The sequence below is a fragment of the Helianthus annuus genome, chromosome 13 (genome assembly GCF_002127325.2).
Source record: "Helianthus annuus cultivar XRQ/B chromosome 13, HanXRQr2.0-SUNRISE, whole genome shotgun sequence".
NCBI lineage: Eukaryota > Viridiplantae > Streptophyta > Magnoliopsida > Asterales > Asteraceae > Helianthus > Helianthus annuus.
The window spans coordinates 105,018,785-105,045,992 of NC_035445.2; the positions used below are offsets into that span (position 1 = coordinate 105,018,785).

Sequence of the window (27,208 nt, forward strand, 5' to 3'; positions counted from 1 at the left end):
CAGAATAATTTCAAACGGAATGGTTTCAAACGGTAGTCTTTCAAACGAAATGGCTTTCAAACGAAATGGCTTTCAAACGAAACTGTTTGAGATAACACTAGTTTCAAACGAAACCCCTTCAAATAATACACTTTCAAACGGAAACCACTTTCAAACGGACAACAGTTTACAAACGAAATAGCTAGCTTCAAACGACATCCTCAAACGGAATGCATGTTTTAAACGATTGTTCAAACGAAAGTAACAATTTCAAACGAAATGGGTCAGTTTTCAAACGGACCACCTATGTTTCTTTCAAACGGAACCCTGTTTTTAGTCCATTTTTACCAATTTTATGTCGAATTTTGATTCCAAACTTTCAAGGATTCGTTAATAGTGTATTTCGTTTGATATGTGAACGTTTCAAGCCATTTTAACCGTGACAACTAGTTCAAATCAGAAAAGAAAGGTAGAAGTGAGATAATCCGGTGATTTCAAGCTGAATTTTGTATGAACTCCTCGTCCTGAGCTCTGATACCACTTGTTGGACCGATCCGATGACCTTAAATGTCAGTTAAGGTAGTTCATCTTAGTTTACAGAGGCGGAATCAAAGTAAACCAAGTCAAAACAACTTGTTCCTTTCAATTTTTCTTTTTATTACTGATTGCGAGCCTTTACAATGAATTTGACAGAAATCCGGCAGCACCTTCGCTCACACACACATACATGCATCCCTGACCGTTTGAAATGAACACCTATTTATAGACCCAAGCCCTTCCGTTTGAACGTGACATGTCTTGTTCAAACGGACACTCCTCAAGCGACCAGACATGTTCAAACGGCCAACACTAGTTCAAACGGTCAGGGTGTCTTTCAAACGGACTGCTCTCCTAAAACCTATACAAACCCTAATCTAATCACTATTGTTCACTCGTTTAACCTATCTAGACATAAGACTCGATAAGACATAGTCAGCAGACACTCAATGCACCAACATAATCAAATTTCTTTTACTGGGAGAAAGTGGCTTTTTCAAACTGGGCTTTACGGACAAATATTCCTTCATCCATATCTGCTGGGTATTTTGAGGAAATTCCTTTTTCTTTAGGTGAAGTATCTAATTTATGATAGATAGCCGAAAGTCTTTGTTTACCCATACCATAACTAACAAATAATCAGTTAATAAAACACATAATCACAGAATGAAAATCAGAAATTTAAGTATTTCCCCAAATACTTTAATAGGCTTAAATCAGTGGCTCTGATACCACCTTTTCCTGTCACGGCCCTAGCCCCGGTTTGACCCGGTCAAGAGCCGCGGGACAGGAACCCCGTGGTACTTAATTTAGGCGACATCGGAAGTCTTTAATACAAGATCTTTTAATACTAAAAATGCCCGTTTACTTTATTACATAAGTTGGGGATAAAACCCTGTAATTTACAATAAAGGGATTTCACTGGGAAATCTTTATTTTACAAAACATGTTTCTTTATTTATTTATATTGAGCCACTTCCTTAAGCTTGTAGTGCTTCACGACACTTTTCCTGGATCACAACAGATCACCTGAAACATGTTTGAAAAAGGTTTTGTCAGCGGTGAAATACTGAGTGAATCATTCTTTTTGTTTAAAACAATGTTTGGTTATAATTTACAGTATTAAGAGCGATTACAATGTTTATATGTCAATCAACTACCCACAGTATTTGTCACTCGACTCGTTTCTGTGACTGTGGTCATATCACTGTTGGGTTCGTTCACCCACAAGTGACGTGTATCACTATTTAGGTCCGTTCACCTAAAAGTGATATGTATCATGATTTAGGTACGCCCACCTAAACTGATAAAAACAATAGTAATGTGCACAATACCCCACATACCGGCTGTAATTGAAGACTACAAAGACTTAATCCCTGTAATTACAACTTTGGAAAATAATTTGGAGTATTATAAAACAATTGATAAAAAGAGAATGACTCACATTGCAGATTTATGCGGGCAGAGTTTAATCTATTGATTAGCCTGTTTAACCTAATTTAAATAACAACGCACACGAACTGGGTTAGTAACTAATACAACATTTACGACAATTCACGAGATTAAACCCTCACAACAAATGACAAAGTGCAATACTTAAACATCCATCGAATTAACGACGAATGACAAAGTATAAACTCAATTTGAGCGGCACTTAAACATTCGTTGGATAGTTTCAATCGATCGGACGTTGAATCGTAATAGCGATCGAGTTGTTACCCTGTTACTACGGCAGCGTTTCGTGATTTGTGTGTGCTATGAAGTATTCGGACTATAACTCAGCGTATATTTGGAATTTGAGCGTCGTTCCAGCTCCAGAATTCAAGTCCCAAACACCCCTATTTATACATAAAATTTGACCCGCCTCGCGTGACGCGAGAGGTACCCCTGTGGGCGTCGCGTGGCGCAAGGGGTCACTACCTACCATATGGTAGCCCCGTGTGTTTGTAGGCTTGTTGAGTCGATGAAACTGTAAAATTCGATTTTGATAGCTTTTTATTTGGATAATCGTAACTAGGGTTTACCCCCCCCCCCCCTGAGTTTTAGGGGCCCTGATCCTGATTCTGATTGTTATGAAAATTTTAGGGTTTATGCAGAATTACTTGGGTTTCTCAATTAGGGTTTCCTTATTGGACAATTAACATAATAAGTAATTATTTTAGTGAGAGTTGTTACAAGTTCCATATGATGATCAATCATCATATTACTAGTAATCACCAAGTAACATCATACATACTCAATATAACATCATTCTAGCATTATTTCATCTATGTAAAGCTTATGTTCAAGTTTTATGTTTATGATCTTTAGTGTTCATATGCTTTCATCAAGATATAGCTATTAACCACTAAAAACATGAAGTATCAAGAGTGTATAAGAAGCTTACTACTAGCTTGCAGCTAGGGGAAGAAACAAGTGAAAATGTGGAGGATAAAAGCTTGTGAAGGAGGTCCTTCAAGTTCCAAGAACACCAAGCCTCCTAAAACACCTCCTAGCACCTTGAAGTACACTTGGATTGGAAGATGGATGATTGAAAAATTGTGGTGGTGTAAGGGGGTGCTCGGCCGAAGCTTGTAGAAAGGGAGAGAGTGGGATGTGGTGTTGTGATAAGTGTTGAAGATAATGGTTAATATAAACACACTTTCTTTTATCCAATGGTCATAGTGTTCATGGAAGTACATACAAGATCTACATAATCCAAGAAGAAGATATTATATGGGAATTAGGGAGATCATCAAATCTTGGTGGTGATTATGGTGGGGCCACTCTTGGGCCGGTTCTAACCAAGGGGGGGGGGTTTATTTGTAAATTATTGGTAAGTAGGTGATTAGTAGGGTGTTAAGTGTTATATCTAGTGTTTAGTGTGTAACAAGTTTTATGTAGTGTGTTATAGTGCTCGGGAACCATAACTAGCTCAGAAAGATAAAAACAATATTTCTTGCAATATTTTAGTGTGCCGGGTAATGTCCGGTTGTTCGGTTAGATACCGGTTCGTTAAAGTGCTAAGTTGTTCCGTATAGTGTCTTTTATGTAACTTTTTGTAACACTTTCAATTCCCAACACTTAGGAAAACATACAGGACCATTTAGTCAATTTTCTGCACAAGACTAGTATGTTAAAAAGCACGTGTAAGTATGACACAGTAATCAGAAAGCAGTTAAGTAATTCAGCACAGTCATCAAGCACTTTAATTAACATTAATAAATCGTACGGATACATGTAATTATGAGGGTTGTCACATTCTCCCCCTGTTAAGAGAATTTCGTCCCGAAATTTAGCGCGTGGTTACTGAGGAAGCTAATTAAGTTGCGTGGTTTCTTGGTTCTCCTGGGGTGTCACAGTCACTCCGGTCGCCGGTCAGAATCGAGAGAGCCGAGGGGGTTTGGGGTTGTTGGAATCGGGATTGTGTGCATTTAAGAGTGTTGGATTTTGGTGATTTGAATGTGTAGATTGATTAGGTCTTGGTTGGGGATGATGATGATAAATGGGTTGCTGAATCTGTGTGTGGGTATTTATAATGAATCTTATAACGTTTCACGATATATGTATATCACATAATACAATACATCATCAAATCATAGTTAGCTCAAGTGGTCAGTGTGTATTTAATGGGTTCTTAGTTATACGGACGCGGGTTCGAGTCTTGTTAGTCCCATTTTATAGTTTTTTGGATCCATCAGCATGTTACGTCAGCAAATTTGGATCCATCGGCATGCCACATCAGCAAATGTTGGCCATGTCAGCAAAAAGAACTAACTCAGTTAGTGTTTATTTAACGACGGGGTGACACGACAACCCAAGTGTTAAGTAGAGAGTGGTGTGAGGCAAAGTCAAAGTTGAGAGTGCCAGCGGCCAAATGGCAATAGTTGGGGATGTTTAAATCCATTAACCCTTATAAAAATTATATTATAAAAAGTGGTTGTGTGTAGATGAGAAAGAAAAGAGTAAATTACAAAAATCGTCCTTTATGTATGTTGCTTATTGCAAAGTGTGTCCTTTGTCTTCAATAATTACAGAAAATGTACTCGATGTTTGCAAACCCTTGTATGTTACGTCCTTTAGTCCTAACACAGTTAGTTTTCATGGTTAAATTTGACTAAGTCAACCCTACATAAGGGTATTTTGATCAGTTTATCCTAAATGTTAAAATAAATAATTATAAAAACAATAAATAAAACAATTTTAAAATTATATATGTATATATAGTTATAAATATACACAGATACGTAATATCTTACCCTTCTCTCTCTAACTATCCTACCCCCACCACCACAACCTACCTGCCACCACCGATCTGCCACCACCACCACTTCACCTGCCACCACCACCACCACCGATTTGTCTCCTCTCTCTTATCTCTTCACACACAGAGCACCACACTCACAAACAAACAAACAAACCTTGATCATATCGTCACCGGTTGAAGAAGTGATGAAAACATTGTCATGTACGTCCGTCAACACAGGATTACCAAACACATTGAGCTTCTGATCAATTACAGATATACCTGCTCCAACTGTCATTGTTATTCAACCGAATTGAATGTAACAGAAAGCTGTTATGAACTGGAAATCTATTGTGAACTGAACTGATGAAGTGAAAATGTCAGATCAGATCAAATCCCTCGAATCAGTTTTCTGGCTCGTTGCTGCTACACCACCCTAAGAAACTCAAAACCAAATCGAAACCCCCAAATATGATGATGCTGAACTCTGTTTCAAACCCCTAAATCTGTGCAATAAATTATGTTTCGAAATCCCTGAATGATGTTAGTTATCGTCGGTGCGGCAGCGTACAACGGAGAGGCGGCGGCGTACAGCGGAGGCGAGGAAGAAAGTGGCCGGTGCAATGGAGGTGATGCAGCCGGCGGCACGGTGGCTTTGAGGAGTAAAACCCATGTGAGTTGTTTGGCCTTTTTGTTGTGACCCTTTGAAACGCTGTCGTTTAAGAAGTCATCTTCTGTTGGGGATTGGAGCTCCACCATTGAGTAGTTGTTAGGGTTTTCCATTTTGACCACGACCGGAGTTTCATGGTGGTTGTCGCTCCGCCACCGGTCGTCGTCATGGGTTTGTTAAATCTTTAAGGAAAGGTGAAAACTTTGAAGCAGAAGATCAAAGATCATAGATCAAAGTTTGATGTTTGTTAAATGTTAAAGAACTAGAGAGATAGAGAGAGTTAAGAGAGAGAGAAAGATAGTCTAGGGAGGTGAGAGATTAACTTATCTACTTATGTATTTTTAATACATCACAAATATTTTTTTTTGTTTTATTCATTAAATAGATTTTAAATAAATGAGTAAAATTACCAATCTACCATGATTTAACAATGAAATAACTAAGTTAGTGATACATGACATAATGTGAAGGGATTTGCAAATATCGAATACGTTTTCTGTAATTAATGAAGACAAATGACACATTTTGCAATAAATGACATATATAAAGGACAAGTTTTGTAATTTACTCGAAAGAAAATGTTAATTTCGTTTGTATATCTTATATTTGAGAGACACCTTTTCACACTCTATAATTTGAAAGTGATTGTGAGGTGAGGAGAAAAAAAGGTAATAATAAATGTATAAAACTATTATTTAATTGAAAAAAAAAAGAAAATTTAATTGTTTATGGTGAAAAGGATGATGAATGCTTTAGATGTTTCAATATGTTATTATTATTATTAAATATTTAGAATCTTATGGGTATAACTCAATCTTCATTTTCTTTATAAACAAAATTAACAAAATGATTTTCTCCAAATTGGTTAGTTGTTCATTTTTTTTGTTGACGTCGATGATACTAAAGTATGGCCTTCTAAGATAACAAGATTTCTTCAAAGAGTAAAATGCCGGCCACTTTTGTCACTTTAACTAAAAAATGAAACTTTTTGTATTTGAATTCCTTAGGTTTTATTTTTGTTGTCAGTTTCATCCAATTGACAAATTAGGTTAGAATTTTTTGTTAACTTCTCTTTACGACAAAAAGGGGAGAAGTTAATAGAAAATTCTAACCCAGTTTACCAATTGAATAAAAATGACAACAAAAATGAAACCTCAGGAACCCAGATACAATATGTTTCATTTTTTAACTAAAGTGACAAAAATAGCCTAAACTCATAGACATTTTTACATTTTACTTAGAGTAAATTGTCATTTTAGTCCCCGAGTTTTGTCTAAATTTGCCATTTTAGTCCAAATAGCTTTTTTTTGCCTCTGGGTCCCTGACTTTTCCCTTTTTTGCCATTTTGATCACATACACTAACTCCATCCAAAAACTCAATCTTTAACCAGGGGTATTTTGGGGATTTTCATTTTAAATGTTTTCAATTGCCATTTTGATCCAATTCCAAAAAATCAAAAAAATTCCAAAAAGTAATAAAAATTCTAAAAAATCATAAAAATTCTAAAAAAATCCGTTTCGGCGCGAACCGTTTCAACGAACCGTTTCAAGCCGAACCGTTTCGAGCTGAACCGTTTCGACGCGAACCGTTTCGACCCATACCGTTTCGACCCGAACCGTTTCGAGCTGAACCGTTTTGACGCGAACCGTTTCGACGCGAACCGTTTCGAGCCGAACCGTTTCGACGCGAACCGTTTCGACCCGTACCGTTTCGAGCTGAACCGTTTCGACGCGAACCGTTTCGACCGAACCGTTTCGAGCTGAACCGTTTCGAACCGAACCGTTTCGAGCTGAACCGTTTCGACGCGAACCGTTTCGACCCGTACCGTTTCGAGCTGAATCATTTCGACGCGAACCGTGCCTTATCGACGCGAACCGTTTCGAACCGTACCGTTTCGATGCGAACCGTTTCGAACCGAACCCTTTCGAACCGAACCGTTTCGACCCGAACCGTCGAAACGGTTCGGTTCAATAAGGCACGGTTTGGTTCGAAACGGTACGGGTTGAAACAGTTCGGCTTCGAAACGGTACGGGTTGAAACGGTTCGACTTGAAACGGTTCGGCTTCGAAACGGTACGGGTCGAAACGGTTCGCGTCGAAACGGTTTAGCTCGAAATGGTATGGGTCGAAACGGTTCGCGTCGAAACGGTTCAGCTCGAAACGGTTCGGGTTCGAAACGGTTCGCGCCGAAACGGATTTTTTAGAATTTTTATGATTTTTTAGAATTTTTATGATTTTTTAGAATTTTTATGATTTTTTAGATTTTTTATTATTTTTTGGAATTTTTTTGATTTTTTGGAATTGGATCAAAATAGCAATTGAAATCATTTAAAATGAAATCCCCAAAATATCCCTGGTTAAAGATGGAGTTTTTAGATGGAGTTAGTGTATGTGATCAAAATGGTAACAAAAGGGAAAAGTCAGGGGCCCAGAGGCAAAAAAAAACTATTTAGACTAAAATGACAAATTCAGACAAAACTCAAGGACTAAAATGACAATTTACTCTGTTACTTAATCTTCTACTTTTGCAAGTAAGATCCCAATATAGAGTCATATAGAAACTTTTGTTAGAATTTGGAGGCCCATGTCTTGTGGGTGCCTTAGACAGTGGCCTAGTTTCATAAAACAATGGGTTTGCCCGTATTGTTAGCCTCACTAAAGTGATATATGAGTAAATTTTAGCGTCATGGGAAGTATGTATTTGAGAGATATCAGAGATAAAAGTAGAGTGGTTATAACATTTCTCCTAGATTGCAAAATATATATTGTTATTCAGGGCACAACCAACAAAAAACCGTCAAAGACTATGGGGTATGGGGCTTGGGTTGGGGCGTGGGTTGGGGAAAAACGCCCAAGCCACCACCCCGGGTGGGCTTGGGTTAAGGCGTGGCCCTTGGGGCTTGGGTTTGAAGCCGGGCATTGTCATAGCGGGGTGTTTGAGTTTGAATTTTAAATTGTAACCGTTTGAGGCTTGGGTTGGGGGAAAACGCCCAAGCCACCACCCCGGGTGGGCTTGGGTTGAGGCGTGGCCCCTAGGGCTTGGGTTTGAAGCCGGGCGTGGGGCGGGCTAGCGGTCCGATGTGCCGGTCTCCTATTCGCTTTGTTGGCCATGTCATAGCGGGGTGTTTGAGTTTGAATTTTAAATTGTAACCGTTTGGCCAAGCCAAGCGGTCACCCCAACCCCCAACAGTCAACATCCCCTATAAATACAACCCCAACCCCACCGGCTACCCCAACCCAAACCATCACTGTCCAACCCCAACCCCACTTGATCCCACGAACCCGCTACCCCAACCCGAAGAAGATGGCCTCTTGGACCCATGAAGAAGAATTAGCTCTCGTCACAAGCGTCTTGACGCAATGAAAGGGCGACAACCCGGTCAAACACGATATTGGCCGAAGCCTTCACAAGCTACCGACATAACGTCGGACACGACCGGCACAACTTAAACGCGTGCCAACATAAATGGCGCGAGCTACGGCCGAAGCTTGATCATTTCAAGACCTACTACGAAGCCGTTCCGAGCGGTGAGTTAAGCCACAAGGACCGGGTGGCTGTGGCGAACATTGAGTTTCGAGGCAAGGAGCGAAAGGCATTCGACAAGTTCGTGCTTTTTGAAATTTACCTAACGCTCTAGATTTTTTTTATTTTGTAATCGTTTTTAGGTTTTTTTTTTGTAATTTTTAGGGTTTTTTTTTATTTTGTAATCGTTTTTAGTTTTTTTTTTTATTTTGTAATCGTTTTTAGAATTTAATAAAATTTTAGGCTTTTTTTTTAATATTGTGTGTATTTTTTTAATAAACTGCCAAGCCGGACACGTCATACCCCAACTCAAGCCCCGCCATACCTCACGGACACGTCACTCAGCGGTGGAAGAGCTCAAACTACACGTGTCAACTTATGCACCTAACCCAAGCCACACCATACCCCACGATCTAAATATGTCTCGTAGCTACCATCCCAACGGTGTATCTAAGTTGGGAGTACGGGTGTGGGCGTACCATTTTTTTCTTTTTTTAATTTTGTAGTATATGCAATTTAATTAGTCATGAACGACGAGAGTCCTGAAAAATTGATACTGACTCTCAAACTTTTATTACTTAAGAATAAAGTTATACAAACATAGCTGTATAAACATATTATAAACTAATTAACAAATATATAACAGCTAAGCACATTTTGTACAACTAAACAAATAAGCCTATATGAAATTAAACCCTTGATAATTAAACCCAAATATCTAATAACGAGTTTAAACAAGTAAGCCCTAACACCATTTAGTTCACCTATTTTTTACAATAAAAACTAAACATACTTAAAAAGTGAGATAGCGATATTTTTTTATTAACTAAAAACTCAATCGACAATTCTATCAAAACACTTACTAGTATCAGTTAGGGGTGTTCAGAATTCGTTTCGAATTCGAAAAATTCGAAATTCGTTTAAATTCGATTCGATTATCAAAAATTCGTTTCGACTAAAAGAATTCGAATTCGAATTCGATTCAATTCGAGACAAGTAAATCGAATACGAATCGAATACGAATTTATAATTTCAAATTCGATTCGATTCGAAAATCGAATAAAAATTATACATTTTTATTTATTATTTTTATATATAATGCATATATAACTTTTATTAAGCTATACTATATTATTATAGATTATTTTCAGTTTTTTTTTTCCAAGTATTAAAATTACCCATTACCAAACCCACTACATGACCCATAACTAAAACCTAAGTAACAAATCTATCAATAGATTTATAACCCTATAAATATTAACTTTCAATGTGGTGTGGTTATTCCCGACTTCTCGTTTTGAATTTTAGACTTATGATATTTTATTTGGAACTTTTTAATGTGATATCGTACTTTATGGCTCCTTTAAAATTTATGTTTCATTTTGATAGGTTTTATATGTTTTAAAAGAATCTGAATTAAATCGAATTTATTCAAATTCGATTCGAATTCGAATTTTTAATCGAATACGAATCGAATACGAATTGAGTTTTTTATTCGAATACGAATTCGAATCGAATTTGGTAAGTTTTAATCGAATTCGAATCAAATACGAATTCATGGGAAAATAAAAATTATTCGAATAATTTGATTCGAATAATTCGAAAATTCGCTATTCGATTCGATGAACACCTTTAGACTGTCAGTTGTAGGGTGTGTATGGGTTGGTTCGATTGATTTTGGGCTTAGACTGAAGCAAAATCCAAAAATTTGGTTTTTAGTTTTTAAAAAACCATTCGGTTTCAGTTTCAGTTTTCATGAAAAGTTTAGTTCGGCTTTGTTTTGATTTTGGCATTACCACTTGAGCTTAATTTTTTTTACGCCAAAAAATCTTAATCTTATCTTTTTTATTTATGTAATCCTACCCAAACAAAGGAAAAACATATAGTAATAGACAACTAACATTTAGGTGCTGTTTGTTTTTTCTGCAGGAAAACCTCTTCTGCTGCAGGCCACATCTGCAGACATCTGCAGGAGAAGAGGTGGACCAAACATATAAACCATATTTAACGGATTACACTAATAACATAAATAATTTATTTAATAGAGAAGCTGAATTTATTTATTACCTAAATAATTTATCTCTTGTTTCTTCTTCTTCACAACAGAAACAAAAGAGAGTATATACAATGGAGCTTTTATGCACAGCCCACTCCGATGGAAAACTAGAACTTTAGCTAACAAATTCTTCTTTTTCTTCTTTTTTCTTTTGAAATTATATTAAAGAAATGAAACTCATAAATGAAATCGCAGAAGATGAACAAAGGAGTTCAAAAAAATAAAGAATGAAACTTACCTGGTGGCGGAGGGAGGAGGAGGAGGGAGCCGGCGGTCTTGGTGGCGGAGGGAGGAGGAGGGAGCCGGCGGTCTTGATGGCCTTGGTGGCGGAAGGTGTGGTGGCTGCTTTTGGAGAGGATGAACCCTAGCAAAAAGGGGGGAATAGAAATATGACGGGAAGAGGTAAAAAGAAGTGGTTTATCTCTTCCTCAAAAAGAGGGTGGGGAGAGGTAAAAAGTACTTCTCAAAAAAAAAAAACAAACAATCTTCTGAGGGTAAACCTCTTCTCACGTCTGCACGGTGCAGACAGAAGAGGCCAAGAAGCTCTTTTTGTAAAAAACAAACACCACCTTAGGTGCTGTTTGTTTTTTCTGCAGGAAAACCTCTTCTGCTGCAGGCCACATCTGCAGACATCTGCAGGAGAAGAGGTGGACCAAACATATAAACCATATTTAACGGATTACACTAATAACATAAATAATTTATTTAATAGAGAAGCTGAATTTATTTATTACCTAAATAATTTATCTCTTGTTTCTTCTTCTTCACAACAGAAACAAAAGAGAGTATATACAATGGAGCTTTTATGCACAGCCCACTCCGATGGAAAACTAGAACTTTAGCTAACAAATTCTTCTTTTTCTTCTTTTTTCTTTTGAAATTATATTAAAGAAATGAAACTCATAAATGAAATCGCAGAAGATGAACAAAGGAGTTCAAAAAAATAAAGAATGAAACTTACCTGGTGGCGGAGGGAGGAGGAGGAGGGAGCCGGCGGTCTTGGTGGCGGAGGGAGGAGGAGGGAGCCGGCGGTCTTGATGGCCTTGGTGGCGGAAGGTGTGGTGGCTGCTTTTGGAGAGGATGAACCCTAGCAAAAAGGGGGGAATAGAAATATGACGGGAAGAGGTAAAAAGAAGTGGTTTATCTCTTCCTCAAAAAGAGGGTGGGGAGAGGTAAAAAGTACTTCTCAAAAAAAAAAAACAAACAATCTTCTGAGGGTAAACCTCTTCTCACGTCTGCACGGTGCAGACAGAAGAGGCCAAGAAGCTCTTTTTGTAAAAAACAAACACCACCTTAGATCATAATTGCGTACCCATAAAAATTAAAGAAACGGCATGTGATGTTTTTATTATTTATTTATTTATTTTTATTATGTAAAGGAAGTATAGTCATGAACAAATTTTATGTAATTATTTTGTATTTATACATTGAAGGAATGTGTTATCAAATATTATTTTATACTTGATTCGGAATGACAAGTCGGATCCTAGTCCGACCCATTATATATCTGCCACGAGATATAGCTAGTGCCATTTGAGATATAGCTGGTGAATGGTGATGGGCTCAAGAATTTTCTATGTAGGTGTCAGAAGTGTTTAAGGTGGTGTTTGTTTTTTACAAAAAGAGCTTCTTGGCCTCTTCTGTCTGCACCGTGCAGACGTGAGAAGAGGTTTACCCTCAGAAGATTGTTTGTTTTTTTTTTTTGAGAAGTACTTTTTACCTCTCCCCACCCTCTTTTTGAGGAAGAGATAAACCACTTCTTTTTACCTCTTCCCGTCATATTTCTATTCCCCCCTTTTTGCTAGGGTTCATCCTCTCCAAAAGCAGCCACCACACCTTCCGCCACCAAGGCCATCAAGACCGCCGGCTCCCTCCTCCTCCCTCCGCCACCAAGACCGCCGGCTCCCTCCTCCTCCTCCCTCCGCCACCAGGTAAGTTTCATTCTTTATTTTTTTGAACTCCTTTGTTCATCTTCTGCGATTTCATTTATGAGTTTCATTTCTTTAATATAATTTCAAAAGAAAAAAGAAGAAAAAGAAGAATTTGTTAGCTAAAGTTCTAGTTTTCCATCGGAGTGGGCTGTGCATAAAAGCTCCATTGTATATACTCTCTTTTGTTTCTGTTGTGAAGAAGAAGAAACAAGAGATAAATTATTTAGGTAATAAATAAATTCAGCTTCTCTATTAAATAAATTATTTATGTTATTAGTGTAATCCGTTAAATATGGTTTATATGTTTGGTCCACCTCTTCTCCTGCAGATGTCTGCAGATGTGGCCTGCAGCAGAAGAGGTTTTCCTGCAGAAAAAACAAACAGCACCTAAATCAGATCCCAACGGAAATTTCATGTTACCCCCACCCCACCCCGCCACTACCACCAACCTGAATATATTCAAAATTTCCCTTTAAGCAACAAACAAACAAATCATGTTTTGTCCCTTTTTCCTTATTTTTCTCAAACCCCCCATTTTTCAAATCACCCCATCTTGTTTTCTCACCACATAATTCCCATTTCCCCCCTTTAATCCTCCTTTTCTTCCTCTCTTTCTCACCCTAATCCATCTTTCTTCTTATGTTTCTTCAAGTTTCTTGTTTCAAGACTGCAAATTTTACTCATTTAGTCCCGTTTTAGCACACAACCCACTCATCATTTTGCTTGTTTTTTGAAGATTCGTTATGTTTGGGTTCATATAGAAACATGGGTTATGATTGCATCTGTCTTTTATAGCTCATGCTTTTGTTTATTGTTGGTTAAGTTTGCTTACATTCCGAATTATTATTTGCCCCCAAATTGTTAGGGTTAGGGCTTCTTTTTGGTAAAGTTTTGATTTTTTTTTTGTATGGATTGGGTGAAATTTGAATTTGATGTTTTTGGAACATGGGTTTTGGAAATCTTGAATTTTTGATGTGATTTGGATTAGGGTTTTGATTCGGGTGGTGATAAATTTGGGGAAGATGATATCGGTTTCTTCGCCTTCGGTTGTCCGGAGTTCGTTGGAGGAAATGCTGGAGTCTCTCCAGCGGAGAGACGAGATCAAGAAGCCGTCGGACTTGCCTCCGGCGTTGCCTGCACGCCCGGCTTCCAAGGCGCGGTTAGGAAGGCGTCTGCTGCCCGCCGTGTTTGGCATGTCGTCGGAGGATGGTAACCGTAAGATGCAAGATGTCGGTAATAGTAGTTTTGGCAGGAGGAAAGTTTTGGAAACAGAGGAATGTGTTGAGTCACCCTACACCATGGCAGCTGTGCATGAACATCGATTGGCGGAGAACGGTGGGGCCGGTCTTGCCACTGCCCCTTCCCCTGCATCGTCGGGTTCGGGATGGGATACTAGCATCGATTATTACATCAAGAAGGTTCAAGTTCATAACTTTTTAGTCCATAAGTCACCTATTACATTTAGTAATTTTGAGCATCAAATGGATGATGATCTTATCTTTAAGATTGATTAAAGTTGCTGGAAAAAGTTGTGGTCATGTTACTTCTAAAAAGCAAAGTTATATAAAGTTGCAGGAGAAATCATTACACACATAAGTTGTATTGGTAACTGCACACACAATTAGTAGGTTTGTTGTTCAACATTATTACAGCATACATTAAAAATGGATTAGCTTATTTTTTAATAGGGTTGTTGGTTTTATACATTACCGCTTTTCGTGAGCGAGACGCAAAATTTTTGTGTAATTGTTATATATATATTTTTCATACCTTTCTAGCATCGCTTACCTTAAATTTAGACAAAATTAAACTCTATATATATATATATACACCTATATGTACAACCTAAAAAAGTATATGTACAACGTCTTGATGCACAAAACGTTCCCCGTAAAAGAGGTACCTCAAGCTGCATGCGCCTCGCTCGCCTTTTACTATGAACATATATGTAAAATTACCAAACTACCACTGAAATTTGTTTTGTTTCAGCAACTTCGAGTGTGGTGTCGGCTCCCGACGGGGCAGTGGGAATTGGGAAATATACAATCAGCTGTTAACGGAAAAGCATCTGTTACACTGTTGGACGGAACGGTGAGTTCTGTTGAATCGAAAAAATTGCTTCGCTTCAAGCTAACATCTGTCGAAATTTGAATAAGGCGTATATAATAATATAAGTAATATTACTGTTTGTAATTGCAGGTCATGACGGTGTCTACAGGAGAGCTGGTACCTGCAAATTCTGAAATCCTTGATGGTGTTGATAATCTTGTCGCGCTTGGTTATGTAAACGAGCCGTCAGTTCTATGTAATCTCCAGTATAGATATAACCGCGATGTAATTTATGTATGTATATCTTCCATGTCTTAACTCTTAATCCATGTCTATATAATAATATTCGTTTCCGGATTATTTTTACCTGTAATCTTGCCTACAGACTATGGCGGGGCCCGTTCTGTTAGTGATCAACCCCTTTAAAGATGGCTTGATTATTGGAAGTGACGTTATCACGGCTTACAAAAAGAAGATTTTGGATAGCCCGCACGTATATTACGTGGCTGACACTGCCTATAGTGATATGATGAGAGGTGAGGTATATGTATATGTATATGTATATGTATATGTATATGTATATGTATATGTATATGTATATGTATATGTATATGTATATGTATATGTATATGTATATGTATATGTATATGTATATGTATATGTATATGTATATGTATATGTATATGTATATGTATATGTATATGTATATGTATATGTATATGTATATGTATATGTATATGTATATGTATATGTTTGGAAAATGTCTATATCTATATTTAGTCATTCAACCAAAGTTTGATCACTTTCATGATGATACTTACAGATGGTCTAAATCGGTCTATTATTATCAGGTTAGTTAACTTTAATGCAGTCATAAGCTCATTTGTTGCTTCTTCGTAAATACACCACATCAATTTTTTCGTCTTTTTAACTTTTTCTTTTGATTTAGTGGGGAAAGTGGATCGGGAAAGAGTGTAACGGCAAAATTAGCGATAGAGTATTTGGTAGATGTTGGCAGTGACAATAGTGAGATAGCATGCAGAATACGTGAATCGGGATTTATACTGGAAGCTTTCGGGAATGCAAAAACGTCAAGAAACAAAAATTCTAGCCGATATGTGCGTTCGGAAATTTTTTAGCAGATAACGAATTTGATGTTCATGCAAGATGTCTAACTTGGATTAAAATGTGGTGCAGGGAAAATTAATTGATTTTAATTATAATGCAAAGGGTATGCTTCACGGGGCTTGTATCCATACACGTAAGAATTTTTACTTTTGAAATAGATAATTTATATTGGGAAAATATTATTTGCTTTTTGTGTTACTGACTGACTTTATTTGTTCATGGTAAATGTCAACTTCTATGGGATTGTGAACAGTTCTTCTTGAAAAGGTACTTCATTTTCGTATTAGTGTATTTTATTTGTCGCATTTTAAGAGTGACACAAATTGAAGTGATTTTTGATGTTCTGAGCAGTCGAGGATATCGCAACTCAGTCGAAGTGAAAGGTCATACCATGTCTTTTATCAATTGTGTGCTGGGGCGTCCTCTGATATGAGAGGTTTGTTTTACACAATTAACACACATACGTATACATATACATACAAATTTTATTTACATATATTTTTATATTTAGAACTCCTAATAAACAATCATTATATTTATATATTTTTATATTTAGGGCACTTTTATCATTTATTATATGTATTTTTATGATTACATACATGCTAAGAGTAGTTTACATATGTGTAATAATCAAATTATATATATATGTGTCATAATTAATTTACATGTATGCAGTGTTGCAATAATCACTAGTCGGTAGTCGGGCGGTGGGATGGGGACTAGCGATTAATCAGGATTAATTGGAATTAGTTGGAATTAATTGGGATTAATCGGTGCCTAGTCGGGATTTTTACAACCATGCATATATGTAAAAAAACTAATTTAAATATGCGTAATCATAAAATCACATATAAAAAAATGATTAAACTACTCTTAACATGTATGTAATCATAAGAATACATATAATAAATGATAAAAATACCCTAAATATTAAATATATAAATAAAAAAATTGTTTCTTAGGAGTTTTGAAAGTTCGGCAATTATTTATAGTTTTGAAATGAAATCCACCCTACATATACATATACATATAGGTAAACATTTATTATTTAATATTTATAGTTCTAAAATGAACCCCGCCCTACATATACATTTAGGTACACATTCATTATAGAACCATTTTTAAGTAATGAACTTTATAATGCACTTATAGCGGTTAAAGTACAAGTGTTTATGCGGTTCTCGTAGTTCTCTACTTAAAACCGGTTCCGTAATGAACGTGCCCCTATATGTATGTACATTAATCGCACGCTTGGCAAAACTTAATTACCTAAAGCTATATATTTTTTTTTATTTCACAGATAAACTCAATCTAAGAATGGCGAGCGAGTACAAGTTCCTTAATCAAAGTGGATGCTTAAAAATCCATGATGTCGATGATGCCCACAATTTAAAAAAACTGATGGTAAACTTGAAACCATAATTATATCGTGTATTATTATTAGTTGAATCAAGAACGAAGTACTTTAACAAGAATATATACTGGACCAGGAAGCCATGGATGCCCTTCAAATTTCTCATGAAGATCAAGAGCGTATATTCAAATTACTTGCCGCAATTTTATGGCTAGGGAATATTTCATTTGAAGTAACCGACAATGAAAATCATGTCACGGTTGTTGTTGATGAAGGTATGTCACGGTTGGTAGCTATGCAGTTAATATCGGTGATATATCGGTTATCGGTACTTACGTAAAATATCAGTGTCAAATATGGGTCAAGATATCAGCACTAGAGGTGCACAAACTGGTTATTTTGTCTAACCGGTTCGGTTAAGCGATTCCGTCGGTTATTTTCTCATTTATGCTTTAACTGGTTTGGTTAATAATTGGTTATTTTTGGTTAATTAACCGGTTATTTTATTTTATTTCTTTTCATTTTTTTTTCGGTTTTTTTCTCGGTACGTCGGTTAAAAATAACCGGTTATTTCTATAAAAATCCCTTACCGGTTCCTAATTTACGGTTAAAAATAACCACTAATTGGTTACTCCTCGATCGGTTATTAACCGGCTACGGTTTCGGTTAACAACCGTTTATTTTGTGCGATTATTGACCGATATATCACCGATTTTCCTGATATCAGTACCTTTCTTCTTAGTTCTACCATTCATCCAATCGTTCTTGGCTTGCGTTAAAGTTTTAATCTTTTGACCCGTTATGTTATCACTTTAAATAATTCAATGATTATGAAAGTTATGTGGTTTGACAGCTAGTCGAAGTGCGGCTAGGTTGATGGGTTGTAAGATTAACGACCTCACAGTGGCTCTATCTACGCGTGAAAATCAAACGTTGACGCTGCAGCAGGTAACACGAAGAACTCATATAGCACAAACCGCACGTTCTTGGTTGAAAAAATTGAATGTTTATTTATTATTATTATTATTATTAATATTATTTATATCAGGCAATTGATACAAGAGACGCGTTGGCAAAGTTTGTTTACACAAGCTTGTTCAGTTGGCTTGTAGAAACGATTAATAGATCACTCAAGGGGGACAAAGAGGTTACCGGAAGGTCTGTAAGCGTTCTTGACATCTATGGATTTGAGTCGTTTCAGGTATACAAGTGATTTGACGTTAAATATTTTTATTTTTATTTTATAAAACTTCAGCATCCTTTATATTTAATTTTTCAGAAAAATAGCTTTGAACAACTGTTAATAAATTATGCTAATGAGAGGCTTCACCAGCACTTCATTCGACACCTATTTAAGCTTGAACAAGAGGTGAGAACCACAACTCTATTTTATGTTTTCCCCTACAAAATCATGCTCATAATTTCTAGGGCTGCAAACGGACACAAACAAGATGTCAATATTTTATGTTCGTGTTCGTTTGTTAGTTTTAAGTAACGAACGCGAAAGCAAACGAACACAAACAAATGCTCATACACAAATGAAAACAAACAAACAAACACAAGTGTTCATGAACATAATATACAACACACCGATGCTTCTTAAATATTTTATTTGTTGAGATTTGAATAAAAAATATAAATTAAAAATGCTAATGGACTATCGAAGTCGAACACAAACGAACATGTTACCGCACGTTCACGAACATAAATGAACGAACGCGGCCTCCGTTCATGTTCGTTCATCTAACTAAATGAACGGAATTTCTTGTTTTTTTTCGTTCATTCATTAAACAAATGAACTTCCCGCCAAATGGTTCACAAACTGTTCGCTGAATGCTCAGTTCGTTTGCAGCAATTTATTTCTCTCTAATGCCTATCATTTATTATACTTCAGCTTAGACTGTGGGGTATGGGGCGTGGGTTGGCTGAAAACGCCCAAGCCACCACCCCGGGTGGGCGTGGCCCAAGGGGCGGGGGTTTGAAGCCGGGCGTGGGGCGGGCTAGCGATCCTATGTGGCGGGCTCCTATTTGCTTTTTAGGTTTTTTTTTTGTAATTTTTAGGAATTATGTAATTTTTAAGAATTTAATAAAATTTTAGTTTTTTTTTTAATGTTGTGTGTATTTTTTTAATTTTTTGTAATTTTTTTTTAATAAACTGCCAAGCCACGCCCCAACCCAAGCCCCGCCATACCCCACGGACACGTCACTCACTGGTGGGGGGGCTCGAACTCCACGTGTCAACTCATGCCCCCAACCCAAGCCCCACCATACCCCACGGTCTTAATCCTGGAAAAACGGGTGGGCCGGGTCAGCTGGGTATCAGGTGAAAATGGGTTTGGGTCGGTACTGTCTTTTTAGAAAAACAATTTGGTTCGGGTCAAAATGGGTTTGATTGAAACGAGCTATTTAGAACAGTATCAAAGGACTAAGATTAGTAATTTTACCAACTGTATTTATCATCGGCAAAACCAGTGGGAAGGGTGATGTTGATTAGTGGTTCGAAACGGGTTGAAGTTCAGCGTTACGTTTATCTAATAACGACTACTCTATTTTTAGGAGTATGAATCAGAGGGCATTGACTGGAAAAAGGTCGAGTTTGTAGACAACCAAGGTTGTTTAGATCTCTTTGAGAAGGTAACGATTCCATTTTTAATTTTATTTTATCCCACTTTTCTATATTATTATCTGTTACGTTAATTTTTGCAGAAACCCGTGGGACTATTGTCTACATTAGACGAAGTCTCAAATGATTCCGAAGCCACCAGTTCAACCTTCGTTAACAAGCTCAAACAACGATTAAGTTCCACTTTATCGTTTAACGATGAAAAGGGAGCCTTTAAGGTTCACCATTATGCTGGCGAGGTTCAATACGAGTCAACCGGGCTCTTGGAAAAAAACCGAGACGAATTAAATTTGTCGGATACCATCCTATTTCTCTCGTCATGCTGCAAGACTTTTTTAACCGACGAGTTGAACTTGTCTGAAACGGATAAACTAACCGTCGCGACAAAATTCAAGGGCCAGTTGTTCAAACTACTTCAAAGATTAGAAAATTCAAAGGCACATTTCATCCATTGCATGAGACCGAATGGTAAACAGCTTCAAGGAATGTTTGAAAAAGATATCGTCTTGCAGCAGCTGAGGTGTAACAGGGTTTTGGAGACTCTGAAAATGTCGAAATCCCGATATGCTACGTGTATGACGCATCAAGAATTTGCCACTAGGTGAGTAAAAACTAATAATTTCATTAATCTCTCATTTATTTGTTGGAAATTGTTTTGAAGCAATAATTAGGGGTGAGCAGAAAACTAAAAAAACCAAACCGAAACCGAAAAAAACTGAAGCGAAATTTACGGTTTGGTTACGGTTTTGCATTTTATGAAAACCGAACTAAACGGAATAACCTAAAAAGTCATTTTTTTAAATGTTTGTTATATATATTAACTTAGGAATTATATTAATTTTATTCTTGAATCTTAAGTATTTATAATAAAAAATTAACATGTTTATTTATCTTTGAAATAAGAGTAAACTTCCGTTTTGCTCCCTGTGGTTTGGTCACTTTAACGGTTTTGCCCCAAACCTTTAAAAATAGTTTATCCATTACCTACGAGAAATAATTTATCCATTGCCTACAAGAAATAACGAAATTTAAGCTAAAAATTAAATGTTTTTCAAAGTATCATAAAAGAAAATGTCTTGGTAAAAACTTTGGAGAAACATAAAAATAGATTATAAGGTTAGGTTTATGTGAACAATATTAATTAAAAAGGTTAAATATAATAATTTAAATGTAAACATCTAAGAAAGATTCTTAAATCTTAGACTATACTTTTCAATTTTTGAATCTTACATAATTTTGTTCCAAAAAACTGAACCGAACCGTTGCTAAAACTGAAACCGAACGGTTAAAAAACCGAAAACTGAACCGTGCACCTATAATGGATTGTTTTTGTTATTAATTTATTATCATTATTACTAGGTTTGGCTGCCTTCTTTCGGAGAATACTCGTTGTCAGGATTCATTGAGTGCATCTATTGCTATTCTGCAACAATATCGTGTTCTTCCAGAAATGTACCAACTTGGATTTACAAAAATATATTTTCGAGCGGATCCGGTTAGTGCATTGGAGAAACTTAGAGAACAAGGCATGCACAAGGTGGAAAACCAGTTTCTTGGCGGCAGAGTTGTCTGTGGCTTCCGTGAACTATCGTCAGGAATCGTCACATTGCAATCATGTAAGAAAGTCGCAACCTTTTCTTTCAAAGATTAAATTGCCCGTCTAATTCTTGAGTAATCAAAACTTGTTGCAGTCATTCGGGGTGAAAATTCAAGGAAGGGCAATGCTCTAATAAAATCTAGTCACGGGCTTACACCAAAATCACCCGATAATTTGACAGCGGTTGTACATATACAAGCGGGTACGTGCTTTTTTTTTTTTTTACCTTTTGAAGCTCAATGATTGTAAAATAAACAAATCACGACGGATCATTGTACGTGACGATAAAAAAAACCATGTCACGGCTATATATTTGAAAGTCATGGAAAAGTTATCCGTTCCATCCGTTACGATATTCAAAATCCACGAAAAAGTTTCAGCTTTGTTTGTTACGATATCGACACTCGTTATAGCTATAAAAAACGAATGCCTACTGCGGCAGGTTTGGAATGTTGATAAAATAACATGCTTGGTGCATACAGAATATAGAAGAAAACATTATGTTGCCATAAAACTAAAACGAAATGACAAAAAGTAAGCAAAAGGAAAAGAAAACTGAAGTTCAGGGTCTAAATATTAAGGATTATGAAACTTAAAAAGAGAAAACCTTATCAAAGATAAGGGGCTAAACACGTAGTTAATAAAGTTGAAGGGCCAAAGATATTTGATGTTTACAAAATAGCCTTTTAATATATCTATATCTATACTATATTATAATGCATGAGGGGGGGGGGGGCAGCATTTTAAGATACCCAAAAAATAAGAATTTTTTCCCTCTTAATTTATAAATACAAACCTAAAATAAGGGTAAATTGGTCTTTTAAACAATAATTATATTTTAGTCCCTCATCTTATTACACTTAAATCCCTGAGTTTTAACATAATTATGGGTAATTAGTTACACTTTTCTCTCCTCACCACAAACTTATAATTCTTTTACGTAATCTTTCCATATCTTATAAACTATAATGTTTTTAAAAAATCCAAAAGCACCATGACGACATACTCTTTTTTATCGACGTTTCGATAGTTGTCTTGGTCAGTATTGACGTATGGATTAAAAGGTACAAGTAGAGGATGCCTTATGTACAAGTGATTAAAGTCCAACGTACTTGGTCATAATTCCAGAATGTTTAATAGCTATAAAATATCAAGTGATTACATACCTTCAATTTAATCCTCTCATCTAGATTACACTTTAATCCCTCATCTTTAACAAAGTTATAGATAGTTACACTTTATTCCCTTATAAAAAACTAACTCCCCCAATGATTTTTAAACAGTCATAAATTTTTGGTTCGTTAATATTTTTTTTAAAATTACACCACGTAAACGAGTATTTTATTCTCTTTAATTTGAGTATAGTATTGCTATAGTTTTTTATTCAAAAAAATGATATGTTACGTGATTAACAATGTCTAAGGGAGAGTAATAACTGAATCGTTAACCGAAACCGAACCGAAATAACTGAATTAACTGAAAACTGATTAACCGAAATCCCAATTAACCAAAAACGGTTATTGATTTATTTGTACCCTCATTTAACCAAAATTAGCTGAAACGAATCATTCATATCTTCATATATTTCTAACTTTTATACCTCCCGTTCATGTATTTCATATTTATACACCCCATTTTATGTATTTATACCTCCATTTCATGTACCTATACATACATCCATTTCATGTATTTATACCTAAATTTCATGTATTTCTAATCAAAAGTTTTAGCCAAAGTTTGGTTTTGACTATCAACCGAAATTAAATGGACCAAACCAAAAACCGTCAATCTAACTAAATAAACCAAACCGATTAACTGAAAATGGATTGGTTAATAAAATAGACTAATTGATGACCTCCATTTCGGTTAAGGATAATAATCTAACCAACCGAACAATGCACACTATGGCAATGTCTGTGTTTCTCGCCGCATCACGCGCGCACCTATCGGTTATCGACGGTGAGCAATAGCTAAATAGCTAAATCGTTAACCAAAACCAAACTAAAAACAGGCGAAACGGAACCGAAATCAACCAAAAACTGAATTAACTTAAAACTGAAACCCGAATTAACACAATGAAATGGATTACCCGATTATTCTGGTTTTGATGTATATCTCACAGTGACGCTACAATAAATATTGTATGAATAAGAAAACTACAAAAAAACGAGTATCTCAATGCGATGTGTCGCTCCCGCCGCATCGCGCGGGCATCCAGCTAGTATAGTAATAAACATTTTTTTTCTTTTTCAGTTACTCGTGGGTGGTTGGCGCGAAGGTATTTCCATCATTTATGCAGGTGGAAGAAATCAACCAGGCAAAAGGTATTTTAATTCTTTTTTTACAAAAAAAAAATGGTTTTGAGAATTAATTCTGGTTTCTGTATAGGATATTATGATACAAGAAAATAGCTCCTCGGATGTTGAAGAGCTGCGGAAGCTAGTTAAGAATGCGGAAGTGTCAATGAGCGAAAAAGAGCAAGAAAATACGGCACTAAGGGAGCAATTGAGACAATTCGAAGCGCGGTGGTCAGAACATGAAGGCAAGATGAAGACGGTTGAGGAAACATGGCAAAGGCAGATAACTTCTTTACAAGTGAGTTTACTCTTTTATCCTACATACTTGATTAGCCATTAGTACATTGCTACGCTGAATTAAAAAGTGCATCGTGTCAATTTGGACTAATTTTTATATATCAAAGTCTCTAAACTTGTTAAAAAATGCGTGTACCTGTGAATTTCTTTTTAAAAAATGCATATCTAGAGGTTCCGACGTAGTACAGGATTATAAAACTGTCGTTTTCATTGCAAGAAACCAAGTATAATTGTGGTTGGTTTAACGGTGCAGAAGAGTCTGTCGGCAGCCAAGAAGAGTCTTGGTGCAGGCGAACCCGGGGATGCTGCTTCGGGAACTCAAAATTCCGATGGTGGTAGTCTTGTGGATAACCTATCCAAGGAGTTGGAACAAAAACAACAGAATTTTGACGACGATGCAAAAGCCATTGTTATCGAAAGAAAAATGTCATATTCTAAGCAAATAGAGGAATTCAGAAAAGTGAAAGAGAGATTCGAGGCGTGGAAGAAAGAGTACAAGAATCGGTTAAGGGAGACAAAGGCAAAACTGGCAAATAGTGAAGGCGGAAAGCAGTCGTGGTGGGGGAAGATAAGCAAGAGATACACTCCCGCTTAAGCCAGTAGTTTAGGACCGCGGTTTTGTGTGATCATGTGTAGCCACATTGTGTGATCACGGTTTTGTTCAAGTCGACCATCAAGCGTTAAGGAAGTTGACTGGTGGGATTCCGACGGAGAATGCGCGGTTTATCTACTCTTTTATGATATCAGGGTTTACATATCTGTAAATGTTTTAGCATGTGAGTTTTGAATTTCTTGGAATATAGAACATGATGGTGTCAATGGTGAAAATTTATGAAAAAAGCAAACTGTTTTTAGTCAATGAAGTTTTTGATATGTTTAAACTATTTCATATTTATTACTGTACCATATTTGGTCCATTGTTATTTAAACCGTTTCTTGGTTTTTTTTAAACATGTTTTATGTGAATAATCTTTATGGAAATTTTAAAAAAATCATGTATGCACACATGTAAATAATTTGTAAAGCTTATGTAAAAATGTCGGGTATTAATTACGAGACTTTTCTTTACACATGTGTAAATTTTTGCATACATTTTTTTTTTCTATAAATGTTATTTATACATGTTAGGAAAAAAAAACAAGAAAAAAATATCATTGCATGGCGTTCTCACGTTCAACTGGAAGGAACTTTCAGAATATCCAGTATCCTGAACCTTTTCATATAACATATGCATTCAGAGATTGTATCATATATTAATAAGTTGCACATAAAGTGAAAAAATAAAAGACTAAAATACATCTCAAGTAACAAAAAAAAATGTTGTAGTCAATTGGTTTGAAGTGACAACAAAATCAAACCACAGGGTGATTTTGACCAAAAATATAGCAAATCTGATAAACTCCAATAACTAAGAGCATTCGCATCCTATACCCAAAATTCTGTGAGAGGAGTTTTTATATGATAAAAAGTGGTTGGAAGTGGTTGTGAGTGAAGAAAAGAGAAAATGTTACTTTTCACCTTGTATATAATTTTTTTTAATATATTTTGAAAGTGGTTGTGAGTGAAGAAGAAAGAAAATGTAATGATTAAAGTATAAAAAATATTATTTAATTGAAAGGATAGAGAATATGAAGTTTTTAGTGTAATTATAAGGTAGAGAATGATGGATAGGATGTGAATACTCTAAAACCTTAGGGTGGACGGTATGCATGCGGAGAGTGGGGCGGAAAGTTGAGTTCACCGAGTGGTGATGTGGTGCCGGGGTGTTATCGGTGATCAGGGAGCGGGAGAGAGGTGGTGGGGGCGGTGACTTCTCACCGACTCTCGGTGAAGAAGAGAATGGTGGGAGAGAGAGGGTGAATGGTGGGCCCCAACCCATTTCAACCAATCACATTTTTTTTAAAATTCTTTACCACTCTCCATGTGTCTGACCATTACCAGTGATTGCGTGCAAAATGGGGAGTGAAGTGAAGACTTGACATAACATGATATTATTGGCTAGAAAATAAATTAAACACTCACCAGTGATTAACCACTCCTTCCATTCTTAGTGTCCTTCTAGTAAAATGTGTGGTTATAAATAGTGATGTACATGCCCCTTGAGTATAAATCCTTAGAAGACTTTGTGTTTTTATTAAGATTTAGTTTCACCAGACATTTTTAATTTATTTAATATTTTATCGACAATTTATTTATCATTTTAATTGGTCTTTTTCTCTAATAACCTGCTTTCAAAAAATTAATTATGCAGTTATGTAAAAATATTTTGTCAATCTTTCAATATAAATTTTATTGAAAATAAAGTTGTATTAGAAAAGTTTTTTTTTGTAAACTATACATAGTATTGGTACCGACCGGTATCGGTATTATCGAAATTCTCATCGGTATTTGATTATATAGTTTTCAATCAATGAAGAAATATTTAAACATGCTTTTAGGCGTATTACAACTTTATTTTTTTAGGTTATACGAGACAACTTTTATATAACCTTTTCAATCAATGAAGAAATATTTAAATATGCTTTTAGGCGTATCACAACTTTATTTTTTTAGATTACACGAGACTACTTATCAGTAAGTGAGTGGCCAATTGACATCAATCATACAACTAATTTTAACTAGAATTACGACGGCAGGGATTCTATAGTTATAACTAAGTCGATTTAAGACGCACACGTTATATTGAACCTGTCAAACGGGAAAAAATAGATGATGTAAAAACGTTCACCCACACACGCACGTTGCGTGGTGTTAACTCGTAAAATTTAGAACGAAACGTAAAAACGTTAAACCAAAGACGCACGTTCCGATATGTTAAGTCACAAAATTTAGAACGAAGTATAAAGCGAAAAATTTGCGGAAAACAAAAACTATAAAGGACCAAAGCTGAAAATAAAAAAAAAGTTGTGAGGATAGATTGCAAAAGATAAAAAGTTTTGTGT

At 36.1% G+C, this 27,208-nt stretch overlaps 1 protein-coding gene across 1 annotated transcript; it reads left to right on the top strand.

Annotated features, from left to right (window-relative positions):
• The first annotated feature begins 12,757 nt into the window (after nucleotides 1-12,757).
• On the top strand, nucleotides 12,758-25,150 carry LOC110898901 (myosin-2). The gene is made up of 22 exons (XM_022145754.2): nucleotides 12,758-12,921; nucleotides 13,910-14,339; nucleotides 14,911-15,012; nucleotides 15,121-15,264; nucleotides 15,356-15,506; nucleotides 15,794-15,821; nucleotides 15,920-16,088; nucleotides 16,168-16,231; nucleotides 16,352-16,365; nucleotides 16,450-16,534; nucleotides 17,399-17,502; nucleotides 17,589-17,727; nucleotides 18,306-18,400; nucleotides 18,501-18,653; nucleotides 18,732-18,821; nucleotides 20,009-20,086; nucleotides 20,159-20,676; nucleotides 21,435-21,691; nucleotides 21,767-21,874; nucleotides 23,926-23,996; nucleotides 24,061-24,267; nucleotides 24,520-25,150. Exons 2-22 carry the CDS (start codon nucleotides 13,944-13,946, stop codon nucleotides 24,859-24,861), a joined length of 3,315 nt encoding a protein of 1,104 aa, XP_022001446.1. The 5' UTR covers nucleotides 12,758-12,921; nucleotides 13,910-13,943; the 3' UTR covers nucleotides 24,862-25,150.
• Nucleotides 25,151-27,208: the final 2,058 nt, after the last annotated feature.

Coding starts and splice junctions, on each gene's coding strand:
- LOC110898901 (XM_022145754.2), top strand. CDS start 13,944: ATGATATCGGTTTCTTCGCCTTCGGTTGTCCGGAGTTCGTTGGAGGAA. Junction 17,728..18,305: donor CACGGTTGTTGTTGATGAAG/GTATGTCACGGT, acceptor GTGGTTTGACAG/CTAGTCGAAGTGCGGCTAGG. Junction 18,822..20,008: donor TATTTAAGCTTGAACAAGAG/GTGAGAACCACA, acceptor CTCTATTTTTAG/GAGTATGAATCAGAGGGCAT.